Below are 26,149 nucleotides of genomic sequence, written 5' to 3'. Positions count from 1 at the left end.
CAATATTTGAAATAAATGTTGTGAATTACAGTGCATGTCATGTTTTTCATAGTCCAAACATTTGAACTAATGAAAAATTATTCAGATATAAAAGGAGCTTTAAAAATTCTGAATGTTTGTTTCTCATACCTTTTCTGAAGAGGATAAATTGGCAGTCAGGGAATGACATTTTAAAACACTTATTTACAGGAGTAAAGTTCACCTACAAAAGCTGTCTGGAAAGTTTTATGCTTGTTGTGACCTTTCTGAAGTAATGCACAGATAATATACAAAGCGCCTTCTAATTTGCACATAATATCATCTAGGGAGAATAAGGAGCCCTTCAGGCAACTGTTCAGAAATAAAAAATCCAAAAAAGTACAAGAGTGACATTCTTCCAGTGTTCCTGTAATGGCCAGACAGGTACTGCTGTGAAATATCACCTCAGGAAGAAAGAATCATAATGAAGTTTTGATAAAAAGGCGCCTTCTAAATGTAACTTTCTAAAATGAAAATCCTGAATTCACAACTGACTTTAGCATTTCTTGAAAGGATAAATAAGATGAAACTTGGTGCGAGCTTGAATCAAGGGTCAGCGATGTGCACGGAAGACCTCTGTATGACCTGCAGCTGACTGTGGGGAGCAGGGCGCGGGACCCCGTGTGCCAGCTGACACACTTCTCCAGGTGGGGATGTGGAGCGTGTCACCGTGTCCTGTGAAGCTGGGCAGCGGCCCGTGGCAGCACATCAAAGGGCTCTGCTGTGGGCACGGCCCTTCCAGCTCATGCCATGACTAAGGCCCTGCTGTCACGGCTCCAGCCTGTGTTAATCTGCTGTGGAGGTGACACCGAGCTGGCACTGGTTCGGGGAGACCTGGGCCAAGCCTGGGCAATTACCAGAGACGTGAAGCTCAGCCTTGAGAAAGAGCTGTTGTGAGTTATATGAGGAAGTGAAGCTGTTAAAAATACATCCTATGGTGGGGGCTGAGCAGGCTGAGCTGTTTTGGATGGGATGCAGCCAGTGCAGTGTGTTGTCCGTGCCCAAGAGTAGGTGTGAACCACAGTCTTAGCAACTGCGAGCTTTACAGTCTTCTGACTGCTCTGCCAGCAGACCCAGGCCTCTGGCACAGACCTCTAAATGGACGCTAACCAGCTGACTGCAAGCAGTGACATCATCTTCTGTAATGGGCTCATTATGGCAATGAGTCTTCTTGTAGTCATATAAAATCCAGCAAATGAAGTCTGATCCCTGTTCTCACTTTAGTGACTGGAAAGTGAATGGCAAATGGGCAGACAGTAATCATGTGCAGCATGGACAGAAATAACACTTTAGAATACCTTTCCTGCTATCCATGTTCTCGATTCATTTTGAGCCATTTTTTTCTATCTCTGAGCTAGTATTTGGTACTGTGTGGGGGATTCAGAAAGTGATTAAAGCATTAAAGCCTGCTTGGTCCCTGGCCAGAAATGGAAATCTCCAGTCATTATTCAGCTGGTAGACTTCAAAATAATTAATGTAAGTTGAATTGTCATTCATGGATATTGAAAGATAGGCAGCATTCATTTTCATAATGTAGCAGTTGAGCCTGAACAGTACATATGCAAAAAGATGGATGTCTTTTTAAATAAATATTTAGTAAGTATTAACACTAAACACTAATTCTGGTAACTCTCCCATCCTCCGCATTATGAAGACCTTTATTTTTTTACACGTCTGCCAGATGAAATGGTCTGACCTTCATCGACATCCAGGTAGTACATTTCTTACTTCCTGTTCTAGCACTCACTAAGGACCAGCTCAGCTTCATACAGAAAATAAACATAACTTATTCTTTAATACAGCCCTGTGTGCAAAAAAAAAAACAAACAAAAAAAAAAACATGCCATGACGCAGTTGGAAGGAGTTTCCCATTTAATGTTGAAAATGCTGCAGTGCTGTTAATGGGAAATGATGACAAATAGGCAATATTTCAAGGTCTCGATGATTAGAACATAAGCCCCATAAAGGGCGAGTGCGAGCTCCACTGCGGAGGAGCACACCGCTGAGTGAGTTACTGCTGTGCCTTGGGGAGTGATGCATGTTCTCGCAGGATATGAGCCCTGATTGATTTCGGAGACAGAGCGGCTGTGACAGTGCAGTTCTCCCATAGGCTGGGAGCATATGGGAAGGACAGATCTCTTTAACAGCATGAAAACATCCGTATGCGGAGAGGTGCTAACTTACGATAGCAAAACAATTTCTGTTTTTGCAGAATATCATCTATATATTTACATTGCAGTTTGCCTCTGATTACCTTGTTTTTGGTTGCCTATCGGTTTTATTGTATTTTTTTTTCCTACCGAGGCAATACTGAGCTGCTAATAATTCCAGCTTGTCCTCGGTTTAACTGTGCCTACATATTGTGATTTCTTTATGCAGTTTCTCCTCATCGTGTTCTTTTTTTCTCCTCACTTCGTATTATCCACCCACTCTGGGCCTCCTACCCACTGTGCATTCTAGCAGAAAGAGTCAGCAGGGTCAAGTTTGGAGATGTGTGGCTCCTCATTCAGGGCTGACAGATTGTAGAAAGCGGCAAATACTGAGAGAGAGAGATGGATACAGAGAGAGAGAAGCAATGTTGGATACACAGGGTCTCCACTTTCTCTCAGCCCCCAGCTCTGTCACAATGCAGCCTCATGTTTCTGTATGAGAGAGAGAGAGAGAGAGAGAGAGAGAGAGAGAGAGAGAGAGAGAGAGAGAAAAGAAGAAAGCGACAGAGAGACAGAGAGAGCTCTGGCGGGGGGGGGGGGGGGGGGGGGGGGGGGGGTGAGCCTGCACGTGTCTCCTCCGTGGAATGCATGTGGGAGCCTGCTCATCTTCTTAAAGGTATTGATGCACCCCATGTCTTACAAAATGCCTCGAGAATTCTCTTATTGGTTATTTTTTTTTTAGGTTGTTTCATTTTTCGTGTCTCTCTATGTATTTTGTGTCTCTTTATTGCCTGTTCCTTTTGAGGTTTCTGCTCTGCCTTTCATTTGGAGGTACTGTTCACAGGCAGATCACTCATGTTCATACACACTCACGTGCACCTTTCCCCTCTCACACAACTCTCAGATGAAATGTGTAAAGTCTACTTGCTTATTATGTAATGCTTTTATTTAATACAAAGTGAAAATGATGTCACCTGGCCAGGTTTGGGGTACAGGGGCACGACCCTTGGGCTCAGTGCATTCATACACATTCGCACTGTTTCTCACCCTGTGCAATTGTTTTAAATAACTATTTAACACCAGCATCTGAACTTTTATCTGTATAATTAACAAAATATCCCCTTCCTCTTCTGTATGCAAATGTCAGGTATTGAGTTATTAATGAAAGACGCACACGGGCAAACAAACACTCTTGAGATTAGAAAGGATGCCGCACAATAAGTTGTACAAAAGGCATCTCTTTGACTGACAAGAGAGTGATGTGCTCTTTCTTCAGCCTGAACAATACATCTTAACTGAAGACAACAGAATTGGCTTTTGCCTGGGAAAAAAATAAATAAATAAGTGCAACAACAGTGATATAATGACTACTTTTCTAGGACCTTCAATCCAAGACATAATAATTTTTTCTAAATTACATACTTTCAGTAGAACATGTTGCAATTATGTCTTTCTTCTCCTCTCTCGCCGCATTTGAAGAATAAAATTGAACAAAATGGGTGCAGAGCAGTGGTTCAGACATGTTCCTCCTAGTGTCCTCACATGATTGGTTTTGAATCTCACCCCAGGAAGGACTGTTTCATGGGTTTACCGTATGACATCCTCACACTAAAGGCAAAAAGGAGTGCTTCTCACCACTGAATTTCCAGTGTAGTGGTTAAGAAACAGAATCTTGTAAGCAGCAGGTTACAGGTTCCCTGCCAATATACTGTGACCTGTAACCATGCTTCAGTGAATATCCCTCTGTGTAAATGGCTAACAAGACAAATATAAAGTCTGTGAATCAACCTTGGATGAGGATGTCTGCCAAGAAAATTAATAATACTAACACTAAGAATAAAAGAATATGTACAAACCATACTGCCTGTGCAGCACCACTTAATCTGTTGCATTCATCACTTTATTGTTTTTGTAGGGAAAGTTTAAAAACACCAAGTGTACAGATGTTCCATAAAGATGACAAAGATTTTTGAAAGCTTTTGGCCCATCTCAGTTTAAAATCTCTCTTTCAGCAGGCTTCCTGTTCTGCAGATCAGCATAGAAAAGAAAAAAATAGGAAAATAGGACATTAAATGCTGAAAATAGAGAAAGAGCAGAATTGACAGAACGTTCAGGAAGATAAAGATAGTATAAAGATAATAACACAAAGACTGAAAAGGGTAAGGGGAGGGTGGTTGGATAGCAGTAAGGCAAATAGTGAGGAAGGGAATGTTCTGGGCCAACATTTCTTTGTATCTGTACTTGAAAGATGTAAATAGAGTTGTGGTTCTGAGAGGGTGAAGGATGCTATTTCAGATCTGTGTGTAGGTGTAAAAGATAGATGTATGGCTAAAAGTGGTATTGTAACATGGCAAGGGATTTTGAAGCTTTGGAGAAGGAACATGTAATGTGATTTTGTCTGTTCATGGGATTTTTAAATAATAAATTACAGACTGCTGGTGGAAAATTATTGTTCTGAAGCTTATAATAGATTTTTGTTGTCAAAAAGTGCGATATTATTCAGAGTTGAAAGCTTTGATACGTATGGGGGCTGAACAGTTAGGGAACAAGGAGGGAATTTTGAGGAAATTTTGTGCGCTGTTTGAAAAACCTAGAAGGAGGTTCTGCGGTCTCTGTTGAGTTAATATTCCAAAGTGTGTGTGTGTGTGCGCGCGTGTGTGTAGAAGGATGCCGTGCTACCTGATAACCTCTAACTGCAGAGGCCGGGCACTCTATCAGCAGGCTGTGTCTGACGGGCAGGCCTTCCTGTAAGAGCCTGTGAGTCACAGTGCTGGAAGGAGTGGGCGACCGCAGACGGGGAGTGAGCTGTGCGGTGGAGCCGGGATGTCTGGAAGGGGGCGCGCAGGAGTGCCTCCCTGCTGGGAGGTCTTTGTTCACCACACCTCCACCTCACTGTATTCATCACACCTCAAAGGAGACTCTACCTACTCTCAGCTGAAAAAGCGTTGGCGGTCGGGATACCTGGCCGTGTAGCTGTTGTTTGTCGACACATCTTTTCTGTACTGGCACATCAAGATGGACACCCACTACCCTTAGGACAGAAAATGACAGTGTGTATACCTCATTTTGGAGAACAGAACAACAAGAGATTCAGCAAGGTATTTCTTCTCACTAGCCACACTGAGATGATAGTCCACTGATTTAGATATCAGAGGCCCACCTACAGTAAGGCACAACATGTTGTTAATATAGTTACTACTGGGAATGGAAAGTACTAGTCACTGGTCTGGTCAGAGTTAACAGGTGTAAGCAGAGGGCGCAGGGTGGAGATGAGTGAGAGGGGGTAGGGGAAATATTGTACATTTTTAAGATTAATAGTTTTGAACTGTAGAGGGGCCTGGGGTTAATGGTCAGCTCAATAAGCAAAACAAAAAAAAAACAAACTAATAGGCATGAGCATACATATAAACTCAGCCAAGCGTGCTTCATGGTGAGCAGGCAGTACTGTACAATGTATGTGATTTGAAAAGATTGTTTGAACTTGACCGTGGAGCTTTGAGTGCTCACATGGGCAAGCTCTTCCCTGAGGCATTGCAGAGGGAAGCAGTGCTCTTACAGGGCAGAACATGGTTATTGCAACAGTAGCCTCATAGGGTGGGTCTGTGTTACCTTTTTTAAAATTTTTGTTACATAAAAAGGCAGGATGCACAGCCAGAGCTGTTTATGATGTTTGACCAGACATACAGGATCTAAGAATCCTGTCAAACCCTTTGATTTTTTTGTTCTTTTCTTCTGCAGAAAGAGTTTTCTATTCTTATACATTATTTTCTTCTCTGTTCAGCCAGGCCGCATCATTGTCCTCCCTGGAGATGAATTCCTGCTTATTAGAGCAGATCATTAGTCCTCATGGTGGAGGAAATGGAACCAGTTACCACAGACAGAGATCCACTTGCAGAAGACAGGTAGAGATACTCTGCTTGCTGAGGGACAGAGAGTGAGGGAGAGAAAGAGAAAGAAATGGAGAGAAACAGATAGAACAAGTGCGATTCACTGAAAAGATTTCAACATGAAGTTTTTTTAAGACTATTTTTTTTTTTTATGAAAACCTTTATAGCCCTGTGCTTTTCATAGTCAGTACCACCTTTGGCTTTCTGTAGATCTGGGAAACTAAGCAGGTCTGCCAAACCAGACTTGCTGAAAGTGAAATTGGTGAGACAATAGAGTGCTTTTCCCTCTGGATCCAATGTCCTATAAATTGTCCATAATCTTCATCCCAAGCTAATAAAAATCTACTGTAGCATCACTCCCCTGACACAGTCTTTCCTCTTAATGTCTTAATATTAAATTCAATGTCCTCTGCCACTCAAGATTCAACATCTTAACTGAACTCAACCCACCTAATCTCTCAGTGAACAGTCTCTTCATCAAAGCAATTCTACTTCACTCCTGACAAGGTATATAACCTGTATATAGCCAGAGAAATTCTGTTCTAAAACAGCACAACCAACTGTTCCATAGACGTTACATGATATTTCACTCAAGCTCGGTCATAAGGGTACCTTACAAATTGAAGGTGACGTAATTGTTTATCGCGGAATTGCGGAGGTATCATTTCTAAAATTGAAAAACAATTCCCATCACTCTGCATCAAGCACAAGTGCGAACGCAAGCAAAGTTCAAGGACTTGCCAAGCACGATCTCTACACTTCAGAGACACTTATGAACTAGTGCATCACCAAATAAAAAAAGGCGTCTGCAAAGAGGCTGCTTTGAGGGTTTGGCTCAGCCCAAAATGCTTTCATACAGGATTTATGAATGTGCGAACGGCATGCAAAGGCACAACAAGGTTACAGCGCTAATGAATTATTTACCTTAAAATGAAAAGGTTTATGCGTGCTGTTGTCTCTCTCCCTCTATTGAAATAAAAGTCAGCAACACGATATGAGAGCCCTTGTTCTGGTTGACCTCTGGTGCCCTGAGTTCAGGAGATTTATACTTGATTTGCTGTTACCTAGCTAAAGTGCTGATTCTATGAACTAACAGCAGGTTGCACTATTCTGATAGGAAGCAGATCCCTCAGTAACCGTTAATGGCATCAGTAACAGATGTCATGTAGTAGATAACTCTTGTCTTGTTCTCTGTAATGGGAAGCATGGTTGCATGTCAGTTGCATGCATTGATTCCTTCTTCCTGGTGTAAACAATACATTTCAGAGATAAGAATGAACAACCTTTAAATTAACTATATTAATTTCCACTGCTAGAAAAAACAAATAGTGCTTATAGTCCTTCCAAATGATCAGAAGCCTGAGCAGGTGCAGGGGTTATTCCTGGTGTTAGAAGGCTGTGCAAAGTAAAACGTCAGAGTTTTATTTATTCTTCCTCTTTTTTCCCCCCAGCTTCCCTACACAGCTTGAATCTCTGTTCTTATTCAGCTTAACATTGACCTTTCTGGTAAACAAGCTCTGCGACGCTCACATTGCATTTGGAGGACAAGGTTTGTTTTCTCTCTCTCTCGTTTCCTCCGCGTCTCCCGAGCTGCAGGAGCGGGCCGAGTGGATAGCAGGGGAGCGGTTAGTTACAGGTCAGCGGCCCCCTAACCCGAGGCGACCGCGTGGCCTACCTGCCGCTCTCCCGGTGTACTCATCGTTCCATTGTTGCGGGTTGTATGTGAGCTTGGGTCATTACTGCGGCTTATTTAACTTGCAGTGGATATGATAACAAAAACCCCCAAGAAGAATCCTGCAAATTACACAAAGGGGTCAGCTCTTACTCATGTGACACAAGTGCCGAGAGAAGCAGAATGCCAATAGGCTTCTGATTGACAGTAAGAAAATGACTTGGGAATATCTGAGTGGGTAAATGACCCTGACATTAATCTAGTAAGGCAGAATGCCCCGGAGTTTCTGAGTCCAGCAGCTTTAGCAGAGCTGTGAAGGGATATGGAGCATTTGGAATGAGCTGTGGTTTTGCATCCCACCCTGTGTCCTCTGGTGCCCTGGGACTGTCTGGTCCCTCCCCCCAGCCAGTCAGTGGCTCGCACCCCCTGTTGATTGATGGAATCCAGCTCTCCGCCCCTTGCCCTAATCTCAAAGGCACAGGAGACTTCACAATTGTGATAATGATGAAGACAAATATCTCTGCTGTGACTGTAGGCTTCATTTTGGACAGATTTATTTGAGCAATATAACTGGAATTGAGCTTCCGACCTCAAGTCCATGCAGAAAGCTGTAACTGGCATGGTCCAAAAAAGGCCCCCTTCCTGTGCTGTGAATCTTTGGAAGGTGTGGCTAAGGGATTGTTGCCGTGATTGGGCGGCCGTATTTCTTAGCCTCCCGAATGGCAGTACAGGACTCTGGAGGTGAAACCGCTGCTTGCGGCCTTATCTCCCCGACTCTGCAGTGCTCTGCTGAATGGCACCGTCCCTGCTCTTCATTTATTCATTTACCCTACATCTTTAGTGCCGGCAGCGGCTGCTGGGGTTTAGCCCGAGCGTACGGCCTGCCTTTGAGAGCGTGAAAAAGAAAAAGAAAAAAAAAAAAGAAGAGAAAAAAAAGCAGAGGTTGCAGAGGAAACTGTCACTGACAAGAGTGGCTCCTCACATATCTGCAGAGGCCAGCAGACAGCCTGCCCTGTCAGCAGGACTTTTCAATTGCTGCATTTTTTTTTTTTTTCCTTGCTGCTACCTTTTTGCCATATCTTGATGTTGTGCTCATCTTGGTGCAGAAATATAGCTTGCCCTGGTCTTTGTGGAAAAATGTAACTTTGTCGTCATCTTGTTGGAAAAATATAAAATTTGCATTGCTCCCCAGAGGGTCTGCTTAACTGGCCATACCTTTAGCTTTTGTATGAATTCACTTGTGTGAATACACTTCTGTGGATACACTTCTGTGCTCTCTTGCTGGAAGTCACTCTGGATAAGAGCTTCTGCTAAATGCAGGTGATGTAATGTAATGTAATGGCGGTGAAATGCAGTGTGTCCAAAGGTGAATTGTGATATTCCCAAGCCCCTGACTTTTAGCCCTAAGTATCTGACATATCCAAATCAATTCTATCTCATCAACATCCAGATTTTGAACAACAGAGTTTATCCAACAACAGAAGATATCAAAACCCACCTGACCCTTATCTTTCAAGTGGCAGCAGTAAGTTCCTCTGAATTTCAGCCGGAAGATGACTGACAGGAGGAGGTCCGAGAATATGTATTAAAAACATTGATGAACAAGAAAAGTATAGATGTTGGTTCTGTAAGGGATCAGATCAGAGCTTTTCTGTGCCCACTGTAATCATTTCTCCAGATATTGAATTCGTTAACCCTCTCAGATTAAAGGTATTTTCTGTCCTGTCCCACCGAAGGCTATGCCCAAGAGAAATACAACTGATTCACAATCTTTGGAAATGTGCAGCAATTACAGCAAAAATACTGTGGCAAACACACATAATATAAATTATGATCACAACTAAATCACAGTGAATAACGAGTGTCCTGTAGGGGTAAGCACACAGGTGACCAGTAAAGTCCAAACAGATAATATTTGAAGTATAAGTATCTGAACCTTAATATATGCTGGTTAAAACAATTTCTTTAGGTTGTGATGTCATGTGATCAGGGACTGTTTTACCAATCAAAGAGCAAGAAAAAGTGACTGATCAAGACGTAGATAGTGGAATAAAGGCATAGATGAGATTGTCTACTAAAAAAAAAAGCTCACCGCAGATGATGTGGGGGAGTGTGGCTCCTATAAACAGGAGCAGAACAGTTGACACAGCCGTAAGCAATATGTATTTTTAAAACAAATAGGTACTGCAGTGGGCAGCCAACAAGACAGTGTGAAAGAACAATCCAGTAAAAAAGTGCAATCACCAAAATTCAAAATTCAGTCTTAAGACATAATGCTGTGGTAATGTTAGGAATTGAAAGTAGGGATATTTTTAACATGACAAGTGCCTGGATCATGACAGAGAAATTTAAACATGCTGAGCAAGAAAGGCAAACTGATCTTAAAGTTTCTTGCTGAAGTAGACTTTCAACACTTAAGTTGCCCTCCTGCTGCAAATCTCTCATGTTCTGGCCTCGTGGCATAGGTCTGCAAGCTAGCAATAAGATGGGATATGTATTCATTATTTCTAACTGGGTTCTTGAGTACACTGCTCTTCTTTGCCAGATTGGTCTATAGAATAACAAGCTACACTCAGATGAAGTGTCTTGGACAGCACGTCAAACGCTTCACAGCACACAAAGCTAGTTTTTCTTCTCGTTGACAAGTGTTACGAAGTTGCAAGGCTATCTCTACCTGCTGGCTGACCTTGAACTGATGGGGAACAGAATGTCCAGACCAGGAAAATGCAAACCTGGAATATTTCAACTTCAGAACCAGCCCTGCCATCTGTATCAAAAGAACTCCATGTCCCGGAAATATCATATACCCTATTGCCTGCATGAATTAATAGAAAGTTAGCAGGTAGAAAACTGATTGAATTTCAGGCATTATTACTTCATTTTGTCCTTTAGGCTTGAACTTTGCAAAGGTATAGTTAGGCAATCTTTGTAGTGGCATCATCATTCCTTTGAGGCTGTCTGTGTGCACTGGTAACATGTGGTCTCCAGAGCAGGTTGTGATGCTGGTTCTATAGTCTCATCTGTACAGGTGTTTCCTTGAAGTAATTTCATAACTCTACTCTTAAACTTCTTTAAAGATGGTAGGAAACTAGGGTAGCAGCACTGTGGCAAGTGTGGCCCAGCTGTTGTACCCTTAACCTATTGTACCCAGTATAAATGGATAACATACAAAAATGTGAGCCGTGCTTGTTGCCTGGATAAAGGCTGGGCAAATATGTGATGCAGTGTAATTCTCTTAGACTTATCAGAATTTGTCCTCCTTGGGCCAATAATGATTTATTCCTTTTTCCTGTTGATTTACTTGTTGGTTGTATTGCATACTGTATTACATGTGTATTAAAAAGCAGTTACACATACTTTTTTCTAATTAATGTAATATGTTATTCTTCTGTTTCCAACTTTATGACTAATTGGTTTATTAGTAATCTGCAGTTTAAGATTAATGCAATTGCAATTTCTGATCACTTAAATTTCTTCAGTTATTGGCTGGCCTGATCTTAAAAAGATCATCAGTGTTATCAGACCACAAAAATCAGGCTTGTGTGCTGTGGGGGAGCATTCAGGGGCTGGGAAGCAGCTAGGGGCTCGACCCTTCCCTTGATCCCTGTACTTAACTATTGTTAAGTGCTAAGCTGTGTCCTTTTTTAAAGCTGAGTCCCTGGTCCTCAACATGTGCATGCACAGCCCTGCAAAAACCCCACAGTGGCTGGGCCCTACTTCCAAGCCTATCCAAAGAGCCGCGCAGTGGTTCCACAGGCAGAGAGTGCTCTCCATGCAAGAGAGGTGCCAGGATTGAATGATATCACTGTAGTTACAGTGGTCAGGAGTGGATGGGAATACTGAGCCATAACAGCGGTGCCTCAGGGCACAGAGTTGGGTCTTATATTATACTGTAACATTTGCTGAAGGTAAAGGCTTCATGAATATAAGCTGAAACCAGGTCAGGCGAAGACAAAATATCTGAATGGGTTGTCTGAATGGGTTGTCTGTATTTATGCAACGAATGGAGTCATTCATACTTTTATAGTGAACATTCAGTGAACCCCTCTCTCTTGTTATTAATAATTAACAGGTACAATGATGTGTACATTTGTTGATTTTGAGTATTTTTAGCCCTGTCAGTGCAAGCACTAAGAATACTCAGAAACAAAACCAGGTATAACGATTACATGAAAACTATGTAAAATTAAATAAATCAAAAGTACCCTCTTTATATAGTAAACATTAAATGGTGTCATGGCAGCAGTTCACTGGATGATGTGTTTAAGGAACAGAGATCAGATCTCAGATGTGATGCTGCTGTTTAATTCTTGAAGAAAATGTTTATCTTTGAGTGCTGCTTACAGACAGGCAGTATGTAAGGGCAATGTGCAAAAGCATTATGTATGAAAGTAACTGTGAATATGGAGTGTGTGTAGTAAATTAATTATAATAATAACTATGTTGAATGATTTATGTATGTTTAATGATATTTAATGACATATGGGTGCTAAAAACATTCCACAGATATTTCATATATATTTTTGATTTGTGAGCAGTGTGCTTGACACCTAGAGAGCCCTTATTAATCGAATTTCAGCAACCTGAGCAAATGTAGCCAATTTTAAAATGATGGATTTGGGTGAGAAATACAAATAATGCAGCACTGAACATTTCAGACTGAAATAAATGAACACACCTAGTACCTAGAAATCCATTATGCCGTAGGCAATAGTGAAGCCGTAACAGGGCCACAGTACATTTTAAACGTGTATGAAGATAACACTGCAGTCTTCTGCTTGGAGTGATTTGTTGAAATGCCCGTAGTGACAGTTTTGGCGGAAGGGACTCCTGTATTCTCTGGGCAGGAGGGGGGATCTATTAGTACTGTAATTTACAATGTAGAAAATGTGATGTTCTTCATTTTTTACAGGGCATCTTTCCAGCCAGCTATGTTCACTTGAAGAAGGCGATTGTAACCAACAGAGGGTAAGTACCTCTTATTGAATTACAAGGAACGCTTTTTAGACGGAGACGTAAGAGGAAGCTGTCAGGGGAAGGGAACATTATTTATTCATTTATCTCTCTTATTACTCGTACATTTCTGTCTTCACTTTCTGCCTCCTCCTAAGGGCATCCCCTCCTTTTAGATGGACTCGGTATGCCATCTCAAGAAATGCCTCTTAAACTCAACTAGATCAGGATTTAGTGTGTCCAGCTAACATGCATGGGATAGGCAAACTACACAAAGGTGCTGAGAAATACACAAGGCGATTTGCCAGTCACACGGTGACTTCCGATGCGGTGCGAACAGATGAACTGCCTGGCAACGAGTGTGTGCCCTGTTCTGATTGATCGATCTCTGCTCCCATGTGACAAAAGGTTTAATTGTGTCTCATTAGGTTTGTGAGCACGTAGTCTGAAATTTACTGACACCCAGACTTTTTTCCACCGTCAACAGTTTACTGAGAGCACAACAACAGATGATACGGTGTAATGGTCTGAGTACTTCATATTCCTCTGCTCTGATCCTGCATGGAGTCTCTAACTCTGCACACCCATTTCCAGAATTCAGAATACAAAGCCATGAATACATACAGAAATGTGCTCTTGTGACAAATTTTATTTGAATTATCCAAGATCCTCAGTTTGTTCTCATAATAATAACAGTAAGATGTGTGTGCAGAGAGTACAATTGAATCTGTTGAAATGACAGTAACTTCCTTATCTAAACCAGATCATCAGCATCTCATGATCATCAGCGGTATAGCTGGAATGAGAAAATTGGTCATCATTGCTCCTAAAACATGCCATTAACCCATGCAAGATAGTGTAATCATTTCGTTGTGGGCCATTTATGAAAGTCTGTTTTTTAATAAATGTACTAAGTCAGCTTTTTGTATGGATGCCCCTGGTGAAAAATCTTTAACAGGCAGAGTTTTTTTAATGGAGATGAAATTATCTGTTGAGATCAACAACAGACTGTTTGAGGATTAATTTGTTAAATAAGGGACACAGCAATGTTCCAATGTAATCCCAAGTTCAAAAATACATCTATTTAAAATGCATCCGCATAATGTTTTGAAAGCTTTATATTAAAATTCAGATTAATCAAAGATAGGAGCATTCTGATTTGCATAACCCCTTTTAATTAAAAGCACAGAGTGCCAAATTAATTGAAATTACAATCCTTTACTGTTTTAAAAAATCCCTCCTGGGGAATTTAAAAGATATAGTCTGAGTCTCAATACATTTAATTAATGTTAACATCCTCTGCTGTGCATGTCCTGATATAGTGCATTTTGTGAGGGCAAGTACAGGCTTTTCACACATACAATGCAAATCTGACCCCCCAACAGTGTGTCACACTTGATGTGTGACACATGCACTTCAAGTGTAAAACAAACACATGGTGTACCGTCTTTTTAAAGATGCCTGACTTAACTACCACAGGGCACATAAAGTTGCGTAACATGTTATTGATGTTAAATCTATTCTGTTCTCTTCAGTTGCTTTTCCTGGCTCATAATTGCAGCCACAGAGTACGAGGCAGTTTGGAAATTAGTGCTTTGCAGGGAATGTGCAGAGGGTGATGCGTCTCACGGTTTGGATACTATTGGTGGTGACACCTTTGTTGCCAGCTGCAAATAAACTGTGCATCTTTTCTATGTTCTGTAGGCTCTCAGGGAAAAAAACTGAATGTCTTTGAGAATGTGAAGTCATTTATAGTACATAGTAATATTTGCGATGTGCCTTCAATAATTCCCCCATCAATAATGCTCCATAAAACTGTGTTATTAAACCAAAACTTTACGATTTCATGAATCTGTATATTAGTATCCTTACCCCTTCAATATTTTCAATAGTTTTCTGCTACGCCTCAGTTTTCTGCTCAAAATAAATCCATAGAGGTATAAATTTGTTTTTTAACTTTTTATCTTTCTTTACCTTTTTGCAGGTTTAGCAAGATGTCTAATGGCGGTAATTATGGTCCATTAATTAAATAGGTTTTTCCTTAATTTATTTTTTATTTTCTATTATTTGTACAAAAATACAGATGTTTCATCAATTCATTAGGAAAGAATGGCCACCTTCTAATTAGAAATTCAGGTAATATGTTTCTCTTTAAAAAGGGCAAGCATTGTGCTGTGCATTTAGATATCGCAAAAATCCATTATAACTACCTTTGTTGCCATATGAAAATCTAGCGTCTTAGTGCAAACGGTTTTGTATCTCCAAATTTGGCTGTATGGCAGTGGGGCTTCTAAAAACAGGCAGGATCCTAAGCTGATTTATCCTACATCCTGTTAAAAACTAATTTTGCTTGGTTGCAGTGTTCTGATAGGGAAAATAACTGCATTGTGAGTCATAAAAAAGATGTACAGCTAAGAGCACAGAGGCTACACTTAAGACATCTATCAGTGTGAAATAGACAACCTTGAAATCTTATCTCTGTCATGTCACTCAGTGCCTCTCTGTGTGGCTGCGATTTGCTGCCAGGTACACCGGGAGTGATGGAGGGAAAACTGCAGCCAGCTCAGTCATTTGCCTTTAACAGTGATTTTCATATCGGCAGACAGTGACTGGAATAACAACACCAGAGCAGACATTTCAGAGCAGAGTGGAGCTATTTAACACAAATTAAAGTCACATTTTACTACAGCGCACTTGGGTGTAGCTCAAAGTTTACAGTTATTAGATGACTTTGCCAAAACTTTGTAGTAGTGCTGTGGCATGTTCAGACCTTTTTATTTCCACTGGCCATGTGATTCCATACAGTTGCAACAGTGTCAATGGCAGGAAGCTTAATGGGTTTATGTACTATAGAATCAATAGAATGTAACTATAGAATGTCACTTCTAGAATGTGGTACTTCTATTCAACTACAAAAATAGTGGATATTTCGGTGATGTTCTGCAACAGTCATGGCGCCAGGACAGTTTATCCCTGCAGAGTCAGAATCCCTTAAATTCATATGAAGATTTCAGGAAAGCAGCAGGATGGAGAAGATGGCAGACATTTGCAGACAAAAGAACATGTTACAGAGGAGTTCATTTCGGCATTGGTGCTCAGAAGTTGCTCGGAGCTTAAAGAGGCCTCGTGAGTCTTGCAGAGAGGATTCCTGCCTATTTTGTGACATGCAGAAAACGCAGCACAGCAGCTGAATGAACCTATTAAAATAATGATGCTGTGTGCAATAATTCAGAATGCTATATGTTTCCACAGGTGACTGTGTACTTAGTTGGTGCTGGGTCCTTTGTGTGGTGTCTGACTGAAATTTTCCCAGAGAAAACAGAACATCAGTTGTAAATCAGGAAGTAAAATCAGCATTAAATGCTGAGTTCAGGAGGAGGGTCTCAGACAGTGAATTCTGGTATCTCAACGGAGTTTGGCCTTATGAGCCACATACCAGCTCAGTCCCCTATTAACCCAAAGCCCAGAGGAGTGACCAAGGTGCAGAGCTTGGTAGTCAGTCTGCCCACGGAGTCCACGCTGGTGAAAGTTTTTCCATTAGCCTTCCAATAAAGTCTCATGCTTCAGTCAGTTATCTAATACTGAGTTGAAGTAGTTCAGCACTACACACATATCTTTAATTGCCAGCACTGAAAGACAGGATCAGGGATAAGAGCTTTTGACTATTAACATGTGATAGTCTTAACACTGAAATACATTAGCATTCTTAAAATTAGCATCCTTAAAATAATTTCATCCCTGTTTTTTATCACTGGTCAGATCTGTTTTATTGTGCAGCTTATCTCTGTTTAAAGTATGCTCTCCGTAAGTCCATATATGTGTTGTTCTAGGTGTTATCTCAATGCACAGGTAATGTTTTACTTATGAAATACAGCCATTTCGTGGAGGGAATGTAAGGGTTTGAATATTGCTGAATAAGTTGAAAGACAAAATAAAAATCAATCAGGTAATTCAGCAACACTCAGTCACATATGTTTGGAAACTATGATGATGTTATTGATTTTAAAAAGGCGTTTCAGCTGCCTGCCTTCATTAATGTGATTAAAAACTGCTTTGCGAGTAGTGCTTTGAAATACCTTGCATTCAAATTGCTTTGGTCTAATCCATAAGTCTCTGAGTATTGCTGAACTTCCTAATGAGCTGTTACTCTAGCTTTTGTTTCACGCACCTCAGTGAGCTCACTAGGTTTCAAAAGAAAACTGACAGTAAAATATATTAATAGTGGGTTTCACTTTATCATTTCAGAAGAGTGAGACACATATACTGTTACCTGTACATATCCTAAAGAGCATGGATCTGTACAATAGCCTTGGGGGACTTCTGTCTGGAAGTTTGCATCAATATTTATGAGAAGCAGCACCAACCTCTCCCAACTGCAGGTAGAAAAACTCCAAGACCCTGTGTGCACTGTCTGTCAAATCCATTGGGAGAGCTCCTTGGAACAAGCTGTGAATTTGAACATCAGGGAAGCACAACTACGTTTGTTTTTTTCTGTTTGTTTAGTGTTTTGATAGGTTCCCCCTTGACAGGTGCTTCTTCATGCATTATTCTGCATAGCAGGATGTTTTGAGGAGCAGGAAGGCGGCGTACGAATTTCCTTTGAGTGTTGATCCCTACACAATGTAGAAATCTGTCAGTCTAGTGACCGACAGACCACATCTATCAATCTCACCCATGTTAGGGTTTAAAATCCTCTGCTGCGTTTAAGCTGTGAGCAGAGCGCAGTCTCTATACACAAGCATTCATTTGAATTCTCGCCACAGTTTCTGAACTTAATTTTAAGTTTCCGTTTCATTTGAATAAACCAAAAAAGCCCCTCTTGCAAAATACCCAGTGTTTACCTGTATGCGTTCATGATCAACATCCATGACTTTTAGAAACAATGACTCTCATAGCCACAATAGAAACACCTCATATGTGGGTTGGAGTTGATCAAAGTTGTATCTTCTCAGATATGCATTGAAATGCCACACAGATTGATTGGACAGATATGTTTGTATTGTGGAGGATGTTTCAAGTTTGACCGAAAAGTAGCAGCGGCCCTTTAATTGAATCACCTTTGTCCCAGCTACTCAGCTTTAGTTAAAGCTTTAGTTGATAATAAAGCAATCATAACTCTGAGAGTACACAGCAGATTCTTGACCATCTCAGGGCCTTCCTGCCTGAGATTGTGTGTAGCCGGTCACCTGCGTGTGGACGTCAGTAGTAGCAGCCCCTCCAGGCCCTCGGTTGGCTCGTCCTCTCGCATTACTACTGCTCCGGCTTCCTGCTTCCCTGTCACTTGCAGTCAGCGTCACTTCACCTCTGCCTTCTCCCCCAGTTCTTTTTGCCCTCCTCTCCCAGCCCATATTCACCGTACCGTCTCCGCTGGAATACTGCTGCTGGAGTTCATAACAGACAGCCCAGCTCCGCCTAAAGCTGTCCTAAAACTGAAAAAAAAGGACTAATATAGCACACTCAGTGATGGGGCTTTGACCTGTCAAGGAATCTACATCCAATTCAGGCTTATGTTCCAACATAGTGTGTGTGTGACACTGACACAATGCTGTGGAGCACAGCTGGAATTTGCAATGGTAAGACAGCAGAAAGGCACGGATTGTGACTGGTGTATTGTCTCAAACCACGTGTAAATCAATTAGGCAGTCGCTGCAGTCGCAACCAGGGAAGGTAGTGAGATAAAATGCAGCCGATAACATCCATCTATTTGCATAGGGAATTAGAGGAGGACAAAAGAAGGACATTGGAAAGCTGACTGAAAGAAAATAGAAAAGCAAGATAAATCTGAAGACAGAGCAGAAGAGACAGGTGGGAGATGAAACTAAAATACAGTAAGCCCTCTCCTGGTGAAGGGGGAGATGGCTGCAGGTTCCGGGGAGAGAGAGGGTGGAACGAATGTCTGGGAAAAGCTATCACACCAGCTCGCGTCATGCCTGTCAGGCATGGCTAATCGTTCTCAGATGCAAAGAGTGGTTACGCAATCGGAGCAACAGGAAACATCTCTGAACAATGACATTGGAGGGTAATCCAGGTTTAATCTCATTACTTTTGCATTCTGTGGTTCTTAGTCGGATTCTTGAAAGTTAAAGTGATGGAATGGAAGTGATCATGAAGGAATGAAGATACAGATGACTATGAACACATAGATAAGGGGTCCTCAAGTAGCATGATTAAACTTTTATTTGGGTTTGTAGACAGATAAAAACAGATCTGAACAGCAGTTGGCTACTCAGTGGTTTAAAAGTAATATTTCGTGGAAAAAAAGATGCTGGTTTCTGAAAAACATGCGCAGAATATCAAGTGTAGAAAAGCACAAACACAAATTTATAGAAATCTGCCTCATGTCCCTCTTCAGCTATTCGACTTGGAGTCATGGTATATGCCCGTGTTTTCGTTCACAGGCAGTACGAGACAGTGGTGCCCCTGGAAGATCCCATTGTCACAGAGGTCACCTCCACGTTGCAGGAATGGGCTGTCCTGTGGAAGCAGCTTTATGTGGTGAGTACACCCATCCTCTCACCCACAGTCACATGACAGACAAGCAGACAGCAGTTTGATAGTGGTGAAGGAGACGAAAACTGGGCGTTAATATTTCTAAAGGTAGTTTAGTGTTGAAACAATTAACAAGAAAAGGATCTGCTTAGATTTCACTGTGGTTTACTCTGGAAAATATTTATATATTTAAATATGAGATGATATGAATGCCAATAGAACAGACTCTGTTTGGGTAATTATATGACTATATGGATTATGTAAGTATTTTGTGGGTGGCACAGATTAATTTTGGTCTGAGAAGTAAAGTAAAAATTCACCATGTGATGTCTGTTACAAAAATGTACATATGATACCCATCAGAGGTGGAAAACTCCAGTCCTCAAAAGTTGAAGTACTTACTTGTATTTGTTCCACCCATGCACTGAACAAACCAATTTTACTGATTAGTTTCTCTTCTGGCTGAAGAGTTGTTAAAAAATCCAGGTGATTGACGAATACTGGCAGTACTTATATTTTCTATATCCTTTTCCACCTCTGATATCCTCACAATGTAAAAATGAGAAGTAGCCACAACCTTGGAACATCGATACCATCTGGTGTGAAATATTAGCAGAAGGTTACCTCACTATATTGTGACAACCAGATATCATTTACAATTGTTGTTGTCTCCACCTAAAGTTTTATCATGGCAAGAAAGTTGCCAGAACCAATGATATGTTTTGCGAAAATGTATTCTACTGTAAATTTATCCACCTCCTTGTGATAGATCTTACATCATGTTCTTTAAGTAAAGGTGGCCTTAGAGTTCTGAAAATGTAAAATGTGTCATAGCCACACCATAAATTATACACTGTGATGCACGTCTGCCTTGTAGTGTTATGTTTCTGTTTACAGATACAAAACACACTTAGTCTCATTCAATAATTGTACTGCATAGACAGTATCTATCGGCAAGATTTTTATTTGCAGTTTTTGAGTCACAGTCTTAATACTTCCCTTTTCTCTTGGTTTTGTTAAAAGACTGAGGACTGTGCATTAAAAGATTCAACTGATAATGATAAGATTGTTTTGATGGAGGACACTGAGTGCTTTGTGGGAACTTCAGTTAAATACAATACTCACAATAGCAAGGTTATGGAGTTTGACAGCATGTTTTATGTAAGCTTTTAGGCAGGATTATTAGGCATTAACATTGACAATGCTTCATACGCAATGGGGTAAGGAAGCCCCAGGCATGGCCAGGGTGATGTAACCAGCTCTTGAGTGATGGGAATTATATCATTAATTTATACTGTTCCATATTTTTCTGCTTGTCTTTTGAGCTATATTTACCATAGTTGTCCATAAAGGCTCATATAGCATTTGTTAAAGAGCATGTTGACATGCTAGCTATAATTCTTTCCCCAATTAAAATGCGCAATTATAGTGCTGGCGGAAACGTCCTTCCTGCCTACATGTCTGTATTTCAGATGGCATATAATTAGGCTGACAATCCGAAGTCCTTCCTTTCCCAGAGGTTGTATTTCATTAAAACCTTATCTGAATAAACTGATTTCTTTTGCTTTGAGAAGTACTAATTTGGGGGTTTTTAAATTTGTTTACCTTCTGAGGAGCACATCTTAGTCGTAGAGCCAATTATGTACACAGAGCTGTGCCCTGTGCTGCCCATTATCTTGAGGAAAAACTGACACAATATGTGCGTCTTAAACTCAGCAAATGATTCGGGCTCAAATGTCTGAGCGGCCTGACCACCAGACTGTGCATATCTGTGGTTATTGTGTTGTGGCCCACTATGTATAAGCCTTTGTAGTGGTTAGCCATTCAGTGCATAGCAAAAGCTAGACTTTGGCTAGCTTGGCTACTGAAAGTAATGGCTGTGAGAAATGTGTAGTGGGGTGACACCCACCTTAAAAAGGGTCTTCTCTCCTCAGTTAAACAAGAAATGTCATTTTTAAGAGAATGTCTTGCTTGGAGTAGCTCCTTATACTTCTCTTTCACTGATGGCCCAGCAGAGCCGTACCAGAACATAGCTGGCCCTAATTGAACCCCCCTTTCTCATTGCAGTACATGGGGTGTAATACATCATGTCATTCCAGTTTATAAAAGGAGAGATCCACAATATGCCATTATAGAGACCAGGGTGAAGAAAAAACTGAGACTTTCATTTTGACATTCATTATCCACTTGTTTCTTAGATAGCAAGGTGGGTTAGATAACATGGAAAAATACCATTAGCTATGCTTTGTATTTTTCATTACTGAAGTGATAGACTTCATAAGTATACAGCAATCCTTGTCTTCTATGTTCACTTTACACTGCTGAGGGACAGGAATACGAGAGCAAAGAAATATGACAAGGCAATTTTAATAATCAGTCTTAATGATGTATCTAATGTGAATCAATCATCAAGTTCAATCATTTGACAGCTAAATAGCTACTGCAGGTAAACCTCATAGGAATTCAACTAAAAATCTCTTGGACATTTTTTGGGGAGCTGATTGTTGGAATGCAATGATACTAGTTAACTTCTTAACTACCCTGGTTTGCTCAGAGCTAGGCCAGTACCAGATGGGTGCAGGGGTCAGAGTTTCAGCTCTTGCTCAGCTTGGCAAAAGGTAATGAGGAGAGCTGGTAAGTTCTGTCACAACCTTTCAGTGCTGCCATATGCTAAAAAGCTGATGTTCATCATCTGGCTCTCTTGCAGGGACAGAAAGTGGAATTGTTAGCCCTTTGTGTTAACTCTGAAAAGAAGAGAATGGACATAGTTTCTGATGCAGTGGAATGAAACCAGCCTAATTCTGAAGTAATTGAACAAGCGTGACTAATACAAAATGATTTGTGGTATTTAGCAAAACCAGCACAAAATGATGGTGGGCTGCACCAGACAAGATAGCAGGGATTTTCTCAAAGTGGTTATGGCTTAAGAGTTATTTCCTATGAACTGGACGCAAAACAAGCACCCAGTTGCATAAAATGCTTTTATTATAATACCCCATAATTATAGTATTTACTCAGTTTTTTTCTTTACAAAATAACTCCAAATACTGTGCTGTAAATGACTTGATAATCATAATTGACAAACTGCATTAAAAAAAAAAATGTATTAACTTCACTAGTCTGAAGCTTTTTACTCCCATCTCTCTGAGTACTGCAGCTACACTGACACTTACAGAAGGTCGTTCCTGTCAGAGCAGAGAGAAGATTTCAAAATTCACTGTCAGATTAACTCTTATGCATGCTGTCATGTGAATGGCTTCTGTTGTGATGTATAACATAGAATAAGATTCAGCCATAAGGTCTGAAATTGTCTGTTATGACATCTCTTTGGTGGGAGGTTTTTTTTTCATGTTTGCATACTCAGAAAGACTGTGCAATGTCTTAATTTTTGTCAAGGGCAGAAGTAAAATATGAAATATTTTGCTTTAAATCACAGCAAGCAGGCTGGTTTAAGGGGACAGCAGTGTCGCATAGTGGTTAAGGAGCAGGACTCATAACCGAAAGGTTGCCATTTTGATTCCCTGGTGGCCTCAGTAAATATCCAGCTCTATAAATGAATAACATTGTGAAAAACAGCTATGTCTGATGTAAGTCGTTCTAGATGAGTGTTTGCTTAATGCCAGTAATGTAAATGTAGTAATGTAGTAGTAAGGTTAACCTTGACTTGGTTAATCGTCACTCCTCGATTTCAGCAACTTAGATGTTTATTGTGTCATATTAGTCAGGATAGTGTTGCCAGCCTCTATGAGAAGCCTGTCTCGATTTGCTTATGTGATCTACGCCATCTGGTGCTGGTTTTTTCTCCACTTCCAATTCAGATTGTTAGTGTGTGATAAATGTTGACCAATGGCCACAGTTAGCAGAATTATTTTTGAATCTCCTGCTAGTCAGTGGCAATATACTGTAGGTTCAGTGTAGGCAAACAAATAAAGAGGTAGTTTAGATTAACACAAGGTATGTTATTCTTTTACTTGGGTCTTTTGGCATAAATAACATATTATACCATATTAGTATAATTTCATTATATTTTGCTCATTTTTATTCAGGTATTAATTTGAATGTGAAACAGAAATTTGTAAAAATCTAGCTTGGAGCAACTCTGTGCTGATGATTTGACCTGTCTCCACTTTTGGGTAAGGCTCATGAACCATCAGTTACAGAATACTGAGCCCCTGCTGTCTGACATTGAAGTTGTGAACACAGACATCCTTGATGTGTTTCTCCTACAGTAGGCATGTGTTTTTTGCGGGAGTGGTCACGGGAGTAGGTTTTGTAACAATCACCCCCTGGACAGAACAGAAAGTAAGTAAAGGTGAATCCAACATGTGCTTTATGTCAGTTGGTTTGGTGGTCTCTTGGGGAGCTGTCCTGAGTTCAAGGTACCATATCCACCCAATTTTACCACACACCTCTCTAGGCAGGAGAGGGCCATGTCACCTGGTTATTGTATCTTTTGCAAGGAGCTGCTTGAAATACAGTCACTCAGTACACTCTCCATCAGGTTTTTGCAGATACGTGTAGATATTTTTAAATACTAATAATGTCAGCTGACTGCATCTCCTATGAGTCACTCATTCAACACAGCTCACACAGGCTTCCTGCCTTTCATAATGTTTATATTTGTGATTCTAATTCGTATTATTCTTATTCTAATACATGATAGAAACATCACAGAAGTATACATGTAATTTTAGCAGCTGGTTGTGTGGTAGTAGTAGAACCAGCCTCAGATTCAATCTAACTGCAATGCAAATGCCTTTATATCATTAATTATGTAATTATGGAAGTGTAGCATGTTTTGTAAATGGCAGAACATTTTTTTTGTTAATTTCAGTGACGGCAGTGAATTTTGTAAGGAACAGAAAAGTGAGCTGTGCCTCATTGGCAGCTGTGTGGTGTAGTGGTAAAGAGCAGGCCTTGTAACCAAAAGGTTGCCAGTTCAGTTCCTTGCTGGGGAACTGCTGTTGTACCCTTTGCAAGGTACTTACCCTACAGTTGCCTCAGTAAATATCCAGCTGTATAAATGGATAACATGGAACAATTGTAACCTATGTAAGTCGCCTTAGATAGCAGTACTGATGTCATCAGTACTGCTAAATGACAGTAATGTAATGTAATTGTAAAGAATAGAGGGCATCTGTTCAATTTAGTTGGTAATGCTCACATTCTTGGTTGATAAAGTTCTGCATACTTTGAGGTTGCTCAGTAGCTGGGAGAAAACAGTTAAAGTAAATGCCCATGGTACCTTGCAAGAGCAGTTGGTGGGTCACATTAATAGATGACATCATCTAAAAAACAAGCCAAAGGATAGCAAAATCACTGATGGGTGGTGCAACCATGTGCTCCTCTTCTCCAGTGTTTGCAGTCTCAAAAATGTTGCAGCAGAAGGGACTTTTGTCAGGATCCCAGCCCAACCTGCTTGCCCCATATAATAAAAGACCCCCAGGGAATCATGGGACCTTTAGTTAATACTTCTGCCAGGGAGAGATTGTGTGTGAGATGTGCAAAGGCCAGGCCATTAGCTCTGTTTAGTTTTTTTCCCATTTTTTTTCAAAGCTACGTAAAAGCGTGCATACACACAAGAACAGAGTCTATGATACTGCAAGTGTGTATAGAATTACACACAGTTTCCATTCTGACTCAGGAAGAAGTGATGAGAGTGGAAGTGATAAGTTGTCATATGCGCTTACTTCCGTGTCGGTGGCCTGCGGCCCAGCCGTGTGAGGTGAGGAGGGTGAGTGTGGAATAGGGGCAGGCCCAGACTCACCTCTTGGCTGCACCCTGCTGTTTCAGCCTGGAATGGAGTTACCTTAAGGGGTGTGGCTGAGGGGTGGGACAGGATGGGTAGGAGATGGAAATGTTTTTGGATTCGCCTTCACTTCTCCTCATCTTTTTGTGTTTTTGCAATATCTCTTCCCCCAAAGCCCACACACAAGTGGCATGTTATTATTGTTCTTTCTCAAATCAGTTTATAAGATTATGATATTAAGGCCGTTTATGATAGATTAAAACCAAACTATTCATTATTAATGTAGGTTGGTTTTCTTCAACTCATTTTATGCCTTGTACTAGTGAATGGGACAGAAATGACATTCTCTGTTGGTTTTTCCACGTCATAATGCAGACCTAAACAGCATCCTGTACTTCATTAACTTTCATCTTCAGTTTCATTACTGTGTGGAAAGCTCCACTTCAGAGAATTGCAGAAAACCTCAGTCATGATCCTTGAAATGGCGCATGAAATCTGGGTGCTTCTGCAGCTCCTGTACTGGCATGGGATTGAGAGGAAAAAGGTGCAATGCACACACACACAAACATGCACACACACACACACACACACACACACACACGGAAACATAGCTTCTAGACTCCCCTGGGAGAAGCACACTCACATGTGAATCCATGTTCATTCTGTTGCCCCTGGGACAGACCTCAGCAGACACAGGACAGAATGTGTGAAAACCAATTTCATTCCGCTCCACCACTTCTTGCATCACTAGCAGTCAGGAGTAGGTGTAAATGTCCCCTGTTTCTGCTGCAACATCACTAAAAATCAGGGGCTGTCGTCAGTGGCCCAGTGACATCAGTGTGTCAGTGATGTGATATGGAATATGTTGGACTTATTGAGCTATGCAAGCATATAAATCACGCAGTTGTTTTCAGATAGCCCTGAGACAAAAATTCTCAAACAGCCACTGTACCTCATTAAATTACATTCATTTATTTGTAATGTAATGTGATGTAATCTCAACGTCAGCAGAACATCTTGTTAGCAGCATTGGCTGTGTCCTCCATCCTCAGTTTAATGTGTACCATCAAACAAAATGGTATTGTTTGTGTTTATGCTATGGTGAGATAGTCGTACATGTATACATTAAAAAGTATCATTACTCTGAGGGTGGATTTGTAACAAGATGTTTACAGGTTTGACTCATGGGTAAGCAGCTTGTACCTGAACAACATGATTAATCCAGATGTCT

General features: G+C 40.8%; 1 protein-coding gene across 19 annotated transcripts in view; it reads left to right on the top strand.

Annotated features, from left to right (window-relative positions):
• The window catches only part of dock3 (dedicator of cytokinesis 3), a 179,592-nt gene that overhangs the window by 60,867 nt on the left and 92,576 nt on the right, over positions 1-26,149 (top strand). For all 19 annotated transcript variants that reach the window (XM_036530880.1, XM_036530876.1, XM_036530879.1 and 16 more), the window contains exons 4-5: positions 12,640-12,695; positions 19,079-19,175. In XM_036530880.1, coding sequence (XP_036386773.1) covers positions 12,640-12,695; positions 19,079-19,175 — 153 coding nt within the window. The remainder of the gene's footprint in view (positions 1-12,639; positions 12,696-19,078; positions 19,176-26,149) is intronic.

This window comes from Megalops cyprinoides, chromosome 6 (genome assembly GCF_013368585.1).
Source record: "Megalops cyprinoides isolate fMegCyp1 chromosome 6, fMegCyp1.pri, whole genome shotgun sequence".
Taxonomy (NCBI): Eukaryota; Metazoa; Chordata; class Actinopteri; order Elopiformes; family Megalopidae; genus Megalops; species Megalops cyprinoides.
This window is presented reverse-complemented; position numbering and strand designations above follow the sequence as displayed.